The sequence below is a fragment of the Asterias rubens genome, chromosome 21 (genome assembly GCF_902459465.1).
Source record: "Asterias rubens chromosome 21, eAstRub1.3, whole genome shotgun sequence".
In the NCBI taxonomy this organism is placed as follows: domain Eukaryota; kingdom Metazoa; phylum Echinodermata; class Asteroidea; order Forcipulatida; family Asteriidae; genus Asterias; species Asterias rubens.
Genome location: NC_047082.1, coordinates 4,008,115 through 4,022,785, shown reverse-complemented (window position 1 = coordinate 4,022,785; position 14,671 = coordinate 4,008,115). Strand labels below are relative to the sequence as shown.

Genomic DNA, 14,671 nt, shown 5'->3' with positions numbered 1-14,671 from the left:
AAAAAGAAATCAAGATTCATCAAGATTTTGTCAGATTTTGTCGAGATTTTTCGAGATTAATTTGTTAAGTTCTTTCCTAACTTGTCAGGATTTTTTCTGATTTGTTATGACTTGTGAAGGTTTTTTCTGACTTGTCAAAATTTGTTCTTGACTTGTCAGAAATTTTTCCTGAAGCGCCAACATTTTTCTTGATTATTCAAAATTTTCCTGATTTCTCAGGATTTTGTCTGGATTGCCAAGACTATTTTCCTGATTTGTGAAGATTTTCTTGATTTGTCTGGATTTTGTATGATTTGTCAAGATATTTCTTTACTTTGTTGTGTATGATTTTTTTATTTCTGTTTTAATTCTTGTGGTCCGTTCCTGAAAATTAACAAATTTAATGAATTTCCACGGTAACGGATGATTTTCTATTCGTCCTGTTTTCAGTTCACCAAGATCAGCTTCAGAAGCTTCAGGTGCATCTGGATCATTACAAATCAATCAGCGCAGCTGTGGAGACTAGCCTGAGTGAACAGAGTCAGGCCAGTCAGATATACAAGGAGAATATGGAGAAACGCCTGGAGGAAACCACTCAAGGTATGGACAAAAGCTACCTTGCCATGTTTTTAAATAAGGGAATAAAAGGGTGACTAGAGCAAGCTAGTTGAAACGTTGAGACCAATTTCAATTCAATTCAATACAACATTTATTTCCATATCACAGAAAGACGAATATACAGATATACAGAAGTGCATGCAGGAAATAGTTAACTAAATAAGTAAACTAACAAAAGATGCATACAAAATGGCCATTTAATAAACAAGAACTTAAAGAGGAAGCAGAGCGTGGAGAGGGAGGCCTTAAAGGACAGAAAGACAGACAAACAAGCGGACAACATCAATCATTGTCAATAGAAAAAATGAACAAAAAAATTATAAATGATTAAGAACTCACTCTGCGTTAGTGCAGTTAGCAACGATCCTTTAAGCTAAAGTAGTAGGCCCAGCCATTTTTCTATACCGTCCACCCAGCAGGTAGTAGTTAAAAAGCAGGACAGTTCTTGTCAGAACTGAGAAGTCTCCTGACCAATTTGATAAATATACTCTGTGGTAGTAGAATAAAGAAAGACAGTCCTCTAAAGAACTCTACCTGGCAAGTAGATACACACATGGTGTTACCTCAAACCAAATATATATTGATACCTCACCATGCAATGCCTCAAATCATAAACTCAGGTTGTGTTCGATTAGCTTTCCCGCATCGACCCTGCAGTGCTCATTCTGGTGAGCCCCCGACAAGAGCTAATCAAACGATAGCTCAACCTGTCGCGGTGATGTCATGCACCTCGGGCCAGCCCCAAGTGACCCGTTCCACAAGCAGAGCACTTGGGGCTGACCCGGGTAAGCCCCTTGAATGAAGTCAAAGCTATTCGACGTACCAGGGGCAGATCGGGGCCGACCCAGGGAAGCTAATCCAACGCACCCACAATAATACTAATAATAAAATGTTGATTCTAATTTCAGACCTTTTTATCGGCAGTGACTCTCAACCCCCGATTTGAAATAAATTGCTTTTTTATTTGATTTTCTCGCTGTCTTACAGCTCGTGAGAAACTGGAGACTCAAGTAATTGAGCTCGAGAAGGAGCGAGACACCATGCGCAGTGAGAAAGAAGAACTCACCGAAGCCGTTGCCTCGCAGGTAAACTTTTTTTTTTTTTTTTTTTCTCTTTTTTTTTTTCTTTCTTTTTTTTTTGCAAAAAAAGTAGTTAATGGCCTGACGTTTTAACTCCTAACCACATCTAAAACTGATCATTTCTTCAACCTCCCTACACAGGTGTTTTCGGGCCTTTAGGTCATAGGGCCACTGATTTTCCGTTTCAGAAAAGTGCAAATTCCGTTTGGCAAAAACATGAATTCCGTTTCAGGCACAAAAAATTCCGTTTCATGTTTTTTTAATTAGATAAAAGGTTGTTTAATACCCAGGGACACACTTATAAAAATCAATTTGAGATAAGTTGCACTGTTGACTTCGTAAAATGTTCATTTGAACTGACAAATTTCAAAAAAATACTTTTTTTTATAATTGTGGATTATTTTGTATACTGCTGTTCTAAAAAGGTTGCACTGTGACTGCAGTATCAATGCACATGATGTTATAGACTTGATTCCAAGTCTAAAACTGCAGTTGATTCTCTGCATCAGCCACATTGTAGGCTAATGAATGGAGTGTATCCACAAGAGGGCGCTGTTTCAGCATGATCAAAGACTTGGGAACAAGTCTATGGACGTGACCATTCTCCATCCACAAACAAAATGTCAGCCATTTTGTTTTCGCTTTGGCGACAGAATGTTGACGGTTTACGGTTTTATTTTAGACCTTTCCGAGATGAAAAAACATTGTATGTGTTCTTATAGATCATAGGTAAGCTAGTTTGTGTATTATTGTTGGTAAAAGAGAGGGAGAAAATGCAATTTGGGTGAACAAAAAATGTTTAAAACGTGCCGCGAATAATGCCCTTCGCTTAACCATGTTAACAACGTGTGTACATCATGTGTGTAAACATTGAGGATGGTGTGAAGTAGAACAGAATGATCCACGGTTACGATCTCGTACTTTTTAATGGTCTGATTTCTGATGCCTTTTTAGTTTAACAAAAAGAATCTTAATAAAGAATGCAATTTCAATAGTTTTGGCGTCAAGGAAAAAAAAAAAAAATAAATAAAAAATCAAATTTTCTGAAATCCCGTTTTCCGTTTCAAAGGGCGGATTCCGCGAATTCCGTCCGTTTTCCGCGATCGCGGAAAATCAGTGGCCCTAAGGTCAAAAGTATATCATATAAAACTTTTCAATCTTGAGTAGTAAAACGAGACCTATTTGTTTTTTCACAGTAAAGACTGGTTCATACTTCCTGCGAATGCGTTACAAACTTTGACATTACAAATCCGCAACAGTTAAGCTGTGCTCAACTCCTGCAAAACATTTGCAGCGAAAACAGCTCTTTGACTTCGCAGGAAGTGTAAACCGGGCATAAAGGCACTGGACACCTTTGGTAACTGTCAAAGACCAGTCTTCTCACTTGGTGTACCCCACCATATGCATCAAATAACAAACCTGGGAAATTTTACTCAATTGGTCATCGAAGTTGAAAGAGAATAACGAATGTGTGTGCTTTCAGATGCATAATAAAAGGCTACAGCTGAAGTGTTTAATTATTTGAGTGAGAAGTAACCTCTTACTTCAGAGGGAGCCGTTTCTTACAATGTTTTATGCTATCAACAACTCTCCATTGCTTGTTACTAAAGTAAGTTTTTATGCTAACATTTATTTTGAGCAATTACCAATAGTGTCCAGTGCCTTTAAAGGTAGGGTACACGTTTGGTATTTACTCAAAACAAATATTAACTTAAAAACTGACTTGGTAACGAGCGTTGGGGAGCTGTTGATAGTATAAAACATTGTGAGAAATGGCTCCCACTGAAGTAGCATAGAGTTTGAGAAAGAGGTAATTTCTCACTAAAATAATAAAAGACTTCTAGCTAGAAGTCTTTTATTCCTATCTGAAAGCACACAAATTCGTCCAACAAGGGTGTCTTTTATGTCATAATTTTCTCGCAACTCTGATCACCAATTTAGCTTAAATTTTCACAGGTTTGTTATTTTATGCTTATGTTGGGATTCACCAAGTGAGAAGACTGGTCTTTGACAATTACCAAACGTGTACCTTCCCTTTAACACAGTTGTATACCTTTTGCCTGACAGACAACTGAACTGCGTCGTAATCTGGTGCGAGTCCAAGAAGAACTGACTTTGGCAGTACAGAGAAAGGCTGACGCAGAGATAAATGAGACCACTGCGAGACAAGACTACCAGGAACAGGCCAAGCTTGCCAAAGAGGTGCAAATATTTCAATATCTAATGAGAAAGTTGGCTTGGTAGTGTATTCAGGGATGTGATCTCTCCATTTCCAACTTGAATCCGTTTTTTAAAACCTCCAACCCCCAAAAAATCTGTTCCCCCCCCCCCAAAAAATAAAAATAAAATAAATGCAAGGCAAGACTACCAGGCAACAGGCCAAGCTTACCAAAGAGGTGCAAATATTTCAGTATCTAATGAGAATTTTGCTTGGTAGTGTATTCAGGGATGTGATTTCTCCATTTTTAACCGGAATCTGTTTGTTTTTAAACCCCCAAGACCCCAACAATTTTTTTGTTCTTACCCCCCCCCCCAAAAAAAAAAATGAAGATATAACCATAGGACTTTCAAAACCAAAGATGAATGTAAGCATGTTTTGAAGCCGCATGCTTCGCACTGTCATTTATTTATTTTTTTTTCACTCACAAGCTTTCATGCTTAAGATTTATATGTTTCTTTTTACCAAAAAAATAATAATTGAGAATATTATAGGGTGCCAAAATCCACCAAAATGAGGTGCTCAAGACGCACAAGAGGGGAAACCACACACAGCACAGGAAATAACGACAAAGAACATTTACATGCCATTAAACGCCATTGAATGACAAAATGGGGTGAAATTTGTCAAAATTATGCACAAATATGAGTCGGCATCTCAACCCCGAAGAAGCTGGAACCATACCCTTGCAGAAGATTTAAGAGGATTTACTGTTTTTTGTTGTTGTTTTTTTCTAGGCTCAAGACAAGTACGAGCGTGAGTTCCTGTTGCATGCTGCAGACGTCCAGCAGTTGGTTACTGTCAAAGAACAGGTGAGAGTTGAAAGTCACCTGGAAGTTGTATTTTGTCAAAATAAAGCTTTTATCACTAAAATATGTGTTTTGATGAGTGGAATATGAATAAACAATTAACTAAGGTTTACAAAAATTAGTTTTCATGTTATTTAAAAAAAAGCCAAACCCGAGAGGGCGCTGTTTGTGACGTCAATCGAGGCGTGATGAATCGCATGCAGTGCCAACACAAGATAGTGACGCTTGGCGCAAGCTAAAAACATGCCCTGAAAGTTGAAACATTACCTGATTTTTTCCATTTAGGCAAATTCTCCTTTAGGTTCGTTACGTCTTTCAGGTACCTTCTTCAACTTCCCCACTAGCTGGAAAAATGATTTTTCCAGGTGACTTTAAAAGGTTCACCTTAAGGTGGAAGGCGAGGAAAGATACCCACTAGCTAGCTCAACCCATAATATTGTTACTAATTTAGGAGGTTTTTCTTCCTCTTTCTTGGTAGTTGGAGAGTCAGATGACGAGATTGACGGAGGCAGAAGAAGCTGCTAAGGTGGCCCAGGAGACTCTCAACTCTTCCAAGGTAATAATAATAATTGACAGAATAGGGAAACCACGTTAATCTGGAGACCGTTGGTTCGAATCCCACTCTAGTAAATTCTTTGTTCAACCCCAATAATCAGAATAGGGAAACCATGTTAATCCGGAGGCCGTTGGTTCGAATCCCACTCTAGTAAATTCTTTGTTCAACCCCAATAATCATTTAGGAAATTTACCCAGTCAGTCTCCCTTGTGGTTTATAATGATATCTGAAACAAAAAGTCGCATCCCCTCAAGATTTTGTATTAATAATCAATTTGTACTTCAGAGAGTTGCTTGTATTTGGAATAGGTCATGACCTTTGACATGTAACCTTTGACCCGTAGGTAGCGTGGGAGGAGCAATCTCATCTGCAGAGTAGAGAGTTGGAGGAGCGTGTTTCACAGTCTCATGCAATCAATCAGCAGAATATACTCCTCCATGATCAACTACAAGAGGTTAGTCAGTTATTTAAAATGGACCTGGGCCCAATTTGATAGAGCTGCTAAGCACGAATATTTGCTTAGCATGAAATTTCTTCCCTGATAAAAACAGGGTTACCAACAAAATTTCCATTTGTTGCATATTGCTTGTTACTGGTATTCAGCTGTTGTTTGCTTATCCTGAAAATTCAAGGAAATTTGGTTGGTAATCCTGTTTTTATCAAGGAAGAATTTCTTAGTAGCTCTATGAAATTGGGCCCTGTCCTTTGCGACATCATGCGAACATGTTTTGCAAAAGTGGTCGTCAAAAGTGTTTATAAGTTTAAATTTTTTATTTACTACAGTAACTCTATTTAACTACCCATGTCATTGATTATCAATAAGCCATTTGAAAGTTAGAATGTGGCACAGTGAAAGGCTTGACAGCTGAAGTCTTTTATTTGAGTAAGAAATTACCTCTTTCTCAAAAACTGCGTTACTTCAGAGGGAGCCGTTTCTCATAATGTATACTTTCAACAGCTCTCCATTGCTTGTTACCAAGTCGGTTTCTTTGCTAAAAATTATTTTGAGTAATTACCAATAGTGTCCAGTGCCTTTAAATGCTTTATAAAATTCGACGTTGGTAATTTTGTTTCTCTGTAGTTGAGTGGTCGTATGATGCGAAGTCCACAGAAAATAAGGGACTCTACTGATGGTTGTGTACGTGTACCTGATGAAGACAAGTCAGCTGAACAACTTCTAGAAGTTATCAAGTAAGACTTCCTCTAAGGGCCTTGTCACAAGAGGCAACTTTTACAGGTCGCAACACTTGTGTCCTTAAATAAGACACTTAACCATGATTGCTTCGTAAAATTGGGGAGGTAGTGCTTTCTTGTCTACCAGTCAGGCTTCTGGTGGATACCCAAGCCTAATTCCGTATATGGACTGTAAAGGGGGTAACCCTGTTTCAGCCCCAGGAGTAGGTGGCAACAGCCCCTGGAAAAATAGTTGATTGTAGCCCATAGTTGATTGTAGCCCTCAATTTGAAGTGGCCTTCGGGGCCTTGGGTGTCTGGCGACAGGACCACTTAAGTAGAGCATGAGTAATGTTTCAAGCAGTGTCTCATGATCCCCAAGAATAATATGTGAACATTCAAATGTGGATGGATTCTCTTCCTGGAGATTGCCTGGAACTGGTTGCCTGTAAATTGCCTCGTGTGACATTGCCCTAAGAGTGAACAATAAAGTGGAATACTTCAAAAAGCAATGGAGAAAATTTATTCTGTTTTCCAAAATGGTTTCTTCTCTTGTCTACTCTCCGTTGAGTTCTTGGCTAGTACAGTGATTAAGTTCGCCTTCCTGAGAAGTCTTTGGCTTCACAACCTGAATAAATTAATTGAAATGAAACTGAGTTTGCGTTTGTTTCTTGAAGGTTTATAAGACGCGAAAAGGACATTGCCGAGACGCGATCAGAACTCGCCCAGTCGGAGAATCTCCGCCTGAAGCAGAAGTGTGAGCATCTTGAGCGTCAGTATGAGGAGGCACATCGTAATCTGACTGGGGAGAGAGAACGCACACAGGTAAGATGGGAATCCAATGATCCAAGATGGGCATTTTTCATCATAAGATCACTCTGTACCATAGAAATAGAACACTGAGAACGCCGAGTGCGACATTATGCGTGTTTTGAGACAACTTTTATTGATGCGGGTATGCCTTTTTTTTTAATGCCCTACAGTAGACGTCATGAACATTGACCAATGAAAACACGTAGAGACGTTCTATGTGCGTTTCACGTGATGATCATTTAGCCATACACGCTTGTCTTGTGGTGCGATAAGCCGCATCCGTAGATGACACATGGGGCTGTTGAGCTCAGCGTTCTCCGGGTTCTATTTCTATGCTCATAAATCGTATTAAAATCGTTGCAGGTTTCACAAAGTTGCCTTACTAAAAAATCCAAATTTGTTTTGAAAATTTGTTTCGTCACTATTTGGAGTGCAATTACACTCATCATTCATAATACCAAATCTGAATCCTTTGTTTTGCAAATAAAGTATACATTTTTTTAATAAAACCTAAACAAACTTACTTACGTTTATAGAATCTTATAAATCTATTATTACTTATCAAACTTGCTGTTTCAGGTGATGGTGCAAACTACGGCCAAGCACCAAGAGTTATTAAAGAAGGTGGAGACGCTGAATGCCTTAATGGACAGTAATAGGATGCTGAGAGAAGAGAAGGGCAGGTTGGATCAACAGGTGCATCAGCTGGAGGCTAAGGTAAGCTTGGACTAGTCTGTAGGTCTATGGTAAGCTTAAACAAGCCTGTAGGTCTAAGGTAAGCTTAATTGATAGTAATAGGATGCTGAGAGAAGAGAAGGGCAGGTTGGATCAACAGGTGCATCAGCTGGAGGCTAAGGAAAGCTTGGACTAGTCTGTAGGTCTATGGTAAGCTTAAACAAGCCTGTAGGTCTAAGGTAAGCTTAATGGACAGTAATAGGATGCTGAGAGAAGAGAAGGGCAGGTTTGATCAACAGGTGCATCAGCTGGAGGCTAAGGTAAGCTTGGACTAGTCTATAGGTCTATGGTAAGCTTAAACAAGCCTGTAGGTCTAAGGTAAGCTTAATGGATAATAATAGGATGCTGAGAGAAGAGAAGGGCAGGTTGGATCAACAGGTGCATCAGCTGGAGGCTAAGGTAAGCTTGGACTAGTCTGTAGGTCTATGGTAAGCTTAAACAAGCCTGTAGGTCTAAGGTAAGCTTAATGGACAGTAATAGGATGCTGAGAGAAGAGAAGGGCAGGTTTGATCAACAGGTGCATCAGCTGGAGGCTAAGGTAAGCTTGGACTAGTCTATAGGTCTATGGTAAGCTTAAACAAGCCTGTAGGTCTAAGGTAAGCTTAATGGATAATAATAGGATGCTGAGAGAAGAGAAGGGCAGGTTTGATCAACAGGTGCATCAGCTGGAGGCTAAGGTAAGCTTGGACTAGTCTGTAGGTCTATGGTAAGCTTAAACAAGCCTGTAGGTCTAAGGTAAGCTTAATGGACAGTAATAGGATGCTGAGAGAAGAGAAGGGCAGGTTGGATCAACAGGTGCATCAGCTGGAGGCTAAGGTAAGCTTGGACTAGTCTGTAGGTCTATGGTAAGCTTAAACAAGCCTGTAGGTCTAAGGTAAGCTTAATGGACAGTAATAGGATGCTGAGAGAAGAGAAGGGCAGGTTGGATCAACAGGTGCATCAGCTGGAGGCTAAGGTAAGCTTGGACTAGTCTGTAGGTCTATGGTAAGCTTAAACAAGCCTGTAGGTCTAAGGTAAGCTTAATGGACAGTAATAGGATGCTGAGAGAAGAGAAGGGCAGGTTGGATCAACAGGTGCATCAGCTGGAGGCTAAGGTAAGCTTGGACTAGTCTGTAGGTCTATGGTAAGCTTAAACAAGCCTTTAGGTCTAAGGTAAGCTTAATGGACAGTAATAGGATACTCAGAGAAGAGAAGGACAGGTTGGATCAACAGGTGCATCAGCTGGAGGCTAAGGAAAGCTTGGACTAGTCTGTAGGTCTATGGTAAGCTTAAACAAGCCTGTAGGTCTAAGGTAAGCTTAATGGACAGTAATAGGATGCTGAGAGAAGAGAAGGGCAGGTTGGATCAACAGGTGCATCAGCTGGAGGCTAAGGTAAGCTTGGACTAGTCTATAGGTCTATGGTAAGCTTAAACAAGCCTTTAGGTCTAAGGTAAGCTTAATTGATAGTAATAGGATGCTGAGAGAAGAGAAGGGCAGGTTGGATCAACAGGTGCATCAGCTGGAGGCTAAGGTAAGCTTAGCGTCATCACCATCATCATCAAGGCTTAAAACAGGTTCTAACAATGTTACTATGAACAGCTCCCCATTGCTGTTATCCAGTAAGCTTTCATGCTATGCTAACAATTATTTTTTAGTAATTACCAATAGTGTCTTAGTGCCTTTAAAGCCATTGGACACTTTCGGAACTGAAAAAAAATTTAAAAGTTCACAGATTTACAAATAACTTACAGGGTTTACAGAAGGTAATGGTAAAAGACTTCTCTTGAAATATTATTCCATGAAATGCTTTACTTTTTGAGAAAACATTAAAACAATATCAATTCTCGATATCGAGAATTACGGATTTATTTTAAACACATGTCATGACACGGTGAAACGTGCTGAAACAAGGTTGGGTTTTCCCGTTATTTTCTCCCGACTCCAATGACCAATAGGAGACTTTCCAACGCTAGGTGGCAGCAGACATACCGGGTAAATTTCCATTGTTTACGTAGTTCTGAACATGCGCATAATTCTGAGAACAATGGATTTACCCGGTAAGTCTGCTGCCCTCTATCGTCCCAGAAAGTCTCCCATTGAGCCTAAATTTTCACAGGTTTGTTATTTTATATATAAGTTGTGATACATGAGGTACGGGCCTTGGACAATACTGTTTACCGAAAGGGTCCAATGGCTTTAAGTCTCTGAAACTGACTTTGGGCTACAACACCAAGGGAGTCATGATATTTGTGCACCTACACCCGGTATGGTGGTACGGCCAATGAGCCTTCACAGTCAGCGCACCTACATTATGGAACAATCTCCCTCTTCACATCCATCAGGCTTCATCTCTTGAATCCTCCAAAGCCATGTTAAAGGGTATATGTACCTTTTGTAGGACAAAAAACACAATGTCCACACACAGTTTGAAGATAATGATAGTAGAAAGCTTCCCTGAAAATATTACGTGCTGAGGTGCTGCAGTTTTTGAGAAAATTTAATGAGTAAAACAGTGTCATGAAAATAGTTTTCGTCTCATGAGACGAAAATTATTTTCATTACATTAATTGTTTTACTTCTTTACTTCTTTGCTAAGCTTAGTTATTATAATTTGTGTTTATTCGTAGTTATTGTACAGCGCTTCGTAAACTTTGTAAAAGGCGCTCTACAAATATTATTTATTATTATTAATATTATTGTTGACTGGGTTGTATTTGTACTTGTACAGGTGTGTAAGCTAGAGGCGGACATCGAACCTCTACAGGAACAGAATCGCTCACTGACCGCAGAGAGAGATGCATTGAGCACGGATAAGATTAGTCTGACCATTGAGGTCACTCGATGGAAGCAGAGGACCAATCATCTGATAGAACAGTGCAACAGGGCGGACCCAGAGGAGCAGAAACGACTTGTGTAATTTCATTTCATTTAAATCATGAATCATAAATCTTAAATAGTAATAATAGTGGCTTCTTATTTAGTGCTCAAATCTGTCAGTCAGTGACACTCGATGCGCTTCAAAATTCAGTATTTTTCTGTAAGGTATTTGAAGTACTGTACACGTATGAGGCCTATCCCTTGTACACAGCACCATGTAATGGGTCGATAGCCCAAATCTTTTAAGTTTAGCCCTCACCTTGTGGGAGTGTCGTGGCCGAGCGGTTAAGAGCACCGAATTCAAACTCTGGTGTTTCTGATCAGCAGAGTGTGGGTTCAAATCCCCAGCCGTGACACTTGTGTCCTTAAGCAAGACACATAACCATTGCTTCGTCCTTCGGATGGGACGTAAAGCCGTTGGTCCCATGTGTTGTGTAAACGCATGTAAAAGAACTCAGTGCACTTATCGAAAAGAGAAGGGGTTCGCCCCGAAGTTCCTGGCTGGATTGGCAGCATATTGCGCCATAGCACCTTGTAAACCATTACATGGTGCTTAAGGATTAGGTCTTATATCTCAAAATTCGCCCCACTCCTTGAAGTAATAATACCTGGTGCTTTGTATCCTTTGGCAAAATTCGCGTTATAAATACGGTTATTATTATTATTATTACCTTGAAGGGGCCATCTGGCCCTGTGATGTTAGGCGATCTCTCATAACAAAGTATGGGTGCGTACGATTAGCCTTTCCCGTGTCGACCCTGTGTGCTTATTCGGGTGAGCCCCCGACAAGAGCTAATCAAACGATAGCTCAACCTTTCGCGGTGATGTCATGCACCTCGGGCCAGCCCCAAGTGACCCGTTCCACAAGCGGAGCACTTGGGGCTGACCCGGGTGAGCCCCTGAAATGATGTAAAAGCTATTCGAACGTACAGGGGGCAGATCGGGGCGACCCAGGGAAGCTAATCGAACGCACCCTATATAAAAGAAAATCAGTCATGTTTGTCATATTTCTTTCTTTTTTTTGCCTTTTTTTTTCCTGAATGTCACAGTGCTGAGAAGGATGCTAACAAGAAGACCATTGGTAATCTGCGAGAAGAAAACCTCAGACACAAGTAAGACATAGATACATGTACTACTTGAATTAAACGCAAGACTGGAATGAAAGAAATTGAGTGCACACAAACTAGCTTTATTTTTCTGTATTCAATAATGAATTATTATGATTGGTTTATTAAAAACATTCAAACTTCGCAGCCAAAGGCTGATTTTTGTTTGAAGACAGTGGACACTTTTGGTAATTGTCAAAGACTAGTCTTCATAGTTGGTGTATCTCAACATATGCAAAAAATAACAAACCTGTGAAAATTTGAGCTCAATCGGTCGTCGAAGTTGCGAGATAATAATGAAAGAAAAAACACCCTTGTCAAACGAAGTTGTGTGCTTTCAGATGCTTGATTTCGAGACCTCAAATTCTAAATCTGAGGTCTCGAAATCAAATTCGTGGAAAATTACTTCTTTCTCGAAAACTACGTCACTTCAGAGGGAGCTGTTTCTCACAATATTTTATACTATCAACCTATTAACAATTCTATCCCCATTACTCGTAATCAAGAAAGGTTTTATGATGATAATTATTATGAGTAGTTACCAATAGTGTCCACTGCCTTTAAATTATAGAGCATAGTTAAGAAAAATATATATATTTTTTTTTTAAACATAAGTGCCTCCAAATAAAGCAGTGTAAATTTGGGAAAACATATCTCGCTTGAAAATACTCTGGGCGAAAAATCTTGGCGCATACTTGTTTTGTGTGAACGTCTGGGCTATTTTAAGCATGATACAACACTTTGATAATTATAACTCGTGCTTGGTGCTGTTTTAAAAGATACAATGTTTCTTCACTGACATGAGTTTTGATTTTGTTTGTTTATCTCAGACAACTAAATTGTCTCCCAAAACTGGAAAAATAATTTTGTATTGGAAGTGTCGTGGCCGAGCGGTTAAGAGCACCGAATTCAAACTCTGGTGATTTTTAATCAGCAGAGTGTGGGTTCGAATCCCCAGCCGTGACACTTGTGTCCTTGAGCAAGACACTTAACCATTGCTTCGTCCTTCGGATGGGACGTAAAGCCGTTGGTCCCATGTGTTGTGTAATGCATGTAAAAGAACCCAGTGTACTTATCGAAAAGAGAAGGGGTTCGCCCCGGTGTTCCTGGCTGTGGCTGCTGAATGCGCCAGAGCACCTTGTAAACCCTTATAAGGTGCTATATAATTGGGTCTCAGAATTCATCACTGCAATACCGCATCTTTCTGAAAGTTTTTATATACTCAGCGCCATGAGTACCTTGTTTGGTAGATACATGTACGTGCGCTATATAAGACTTCGATATTATTATTATTATATTATTACTTTTTTTTCAAACAGAGCCGAGATGTCAAGACTGAATGCACAGCTTACAGCAACAAGGTAATGACTTCAGATTCTCCTAGCTTGTTAAACTATTTCTGGAACGTCACTCTATTGATGAAAGTGTAGATTATTTTTACGAATCTCAATTAACTGTAGATTCGTATAGATTCGTAGCGAATCTACACTCAACTGTTGATTCGTTTTGAATCTACAGTTGAGTGTACAAACTAAATAGGTTGTTCAACTTGAAAATTATTGCCTTCCAAAAATAACATGATGTGAAAAACTCATGATGAATGATATTTCAATGTCCGAAAACATTTTCCACTGAAACAATTTACTTAATAAATAGCACAATTTTGATAAAAACATTGTACTCGATAATAATGCAAGCACTATTTTTAATATGCTTACAAATTTTGCAAAATAGTAATAAATGTGACTAAACGTCGTTTGACAAAGTGCAAAGATCGGGGGAAATAGTTTAAGTCATTTAACTATTAGTTTAGATTCGTGGTTACAATGTACTCGCCTTGGACTCGTACATTCTATACACGAATCTACACTTTTTAAATTTATTTTTCATTCATAAATACCTAAGACAGTTTATCCATTCTGATTGGTCTAAAGGGCATCACGAGGTGTTGTTTGAACGGATGATATAACACCAGTAAAAAGTGTTATAACATGGGCGTGACACGCGCGCTTGCACCTGTGCGTATAAGACAGTTTCTTCATTCCTATTGGTGGAGAGCAACATCCGGGACAGCTGTGCCACATCACGCGATACGCGGTACGCCCACATCATTCCCTTATAAGGAGTTGTTTACCCGATCGGGCCGAGGGCCTAACCATTTCATAGCTGGAGGGGTGTCGTGTTGAAAGAAATCATTGAATAATTATAATTTTTGCATTTATTTTACCTTTTGACCAAAAAGTGTTGATGTTTTTTGACCGAAAAGGTATTTATGAATGGGAATCAAAGTGTGTTGAATCGGTTTTCAACTAGTGGTTTAAACCCGCCGAGGCATGGTTCTTGATAATTTACCTCGACTTCGTCTCGGTACAATTATCAAGTCCAGGCCTCGGCACGGGTTTAAACCACTAGTTGAAAACCTCTTCACGACACATTGATTCCCTTATTGATATATGTAGGACACAGCAATCATGGTTAAGTGTCTCGCTTAAGGACATAAGTAGGGACTTTTCGTTTTTGACGACGGATGGTTCTGCGACGGTAAAGATGACAGTTGGCGTCATCTGCACATGCGTCGGCTTTGAGTACGGTCGTCCCTCAATTTCTACGACAGTACTTGGGATGAATCTTCGTTGTGCTGAAAACGACAACGTTTAGCTGAACAACCGTCGCAGAACCATCCGTCGTCGAAAACGAAAAGTCCCTAGTGTCACAACTGGAACTCGAAC

The 14,671-nt window shown here is 39.6% G+C and overlaps 1 protein-coding gene across 1 annotated transcript in view; it reads left to right on the top strand.

Moving 5' to 3' along the window:
- The window catches only part of LOC117304752 (nucleoprotein TPR-like), an 87,000-nt gene that overhangs the window by 38,311 nt on the left and 34,018 nt on the right, over positions 1–14,671 (top strand). Inside the window, exons 24-35 of the mRNA XM_033789355.1 lie at positions 430–579; positions 1,585–1,682; positions 3,744–3,878; positions 4,632–4,706; positions 5,182–5,259; positions 5,603–5,713; positions 6,341–6,450; positions 7,109–7,256; positions 7,824–7,961; positions 10,688–10,872; positions 11,886–11,948; positions 13,262–13,303. Of these exons, the coding sequence (XP_033645246.1) occupies positions 430–579; positions 1,585–1,682; positions 3,744–3,878; positions 4,632–4,706; positions 5,182–5,259; positions 5,603–5,713; positions 6,341–6,450; positions 7,109–7,256; positions 7,824–7,961; positions 10,688–10,872; positions 11,886–11,948; positions 13,262–13,303 (1,333 nt within the window). The remainder of the gene's footprint in view (positions 1–429; positions 580–1,584; positions 1,683–3,743; positions 3,879–4,631; positions 4,707–5,181; positions 5,260–5,602; positions 5,714–6,340; positions 6,451–7,108; positions 7,257–7,823; positions 7,962–10,687; positions 10,873–11,885; positions 11,949–13,261; positions 13,304–14,671) is intronic.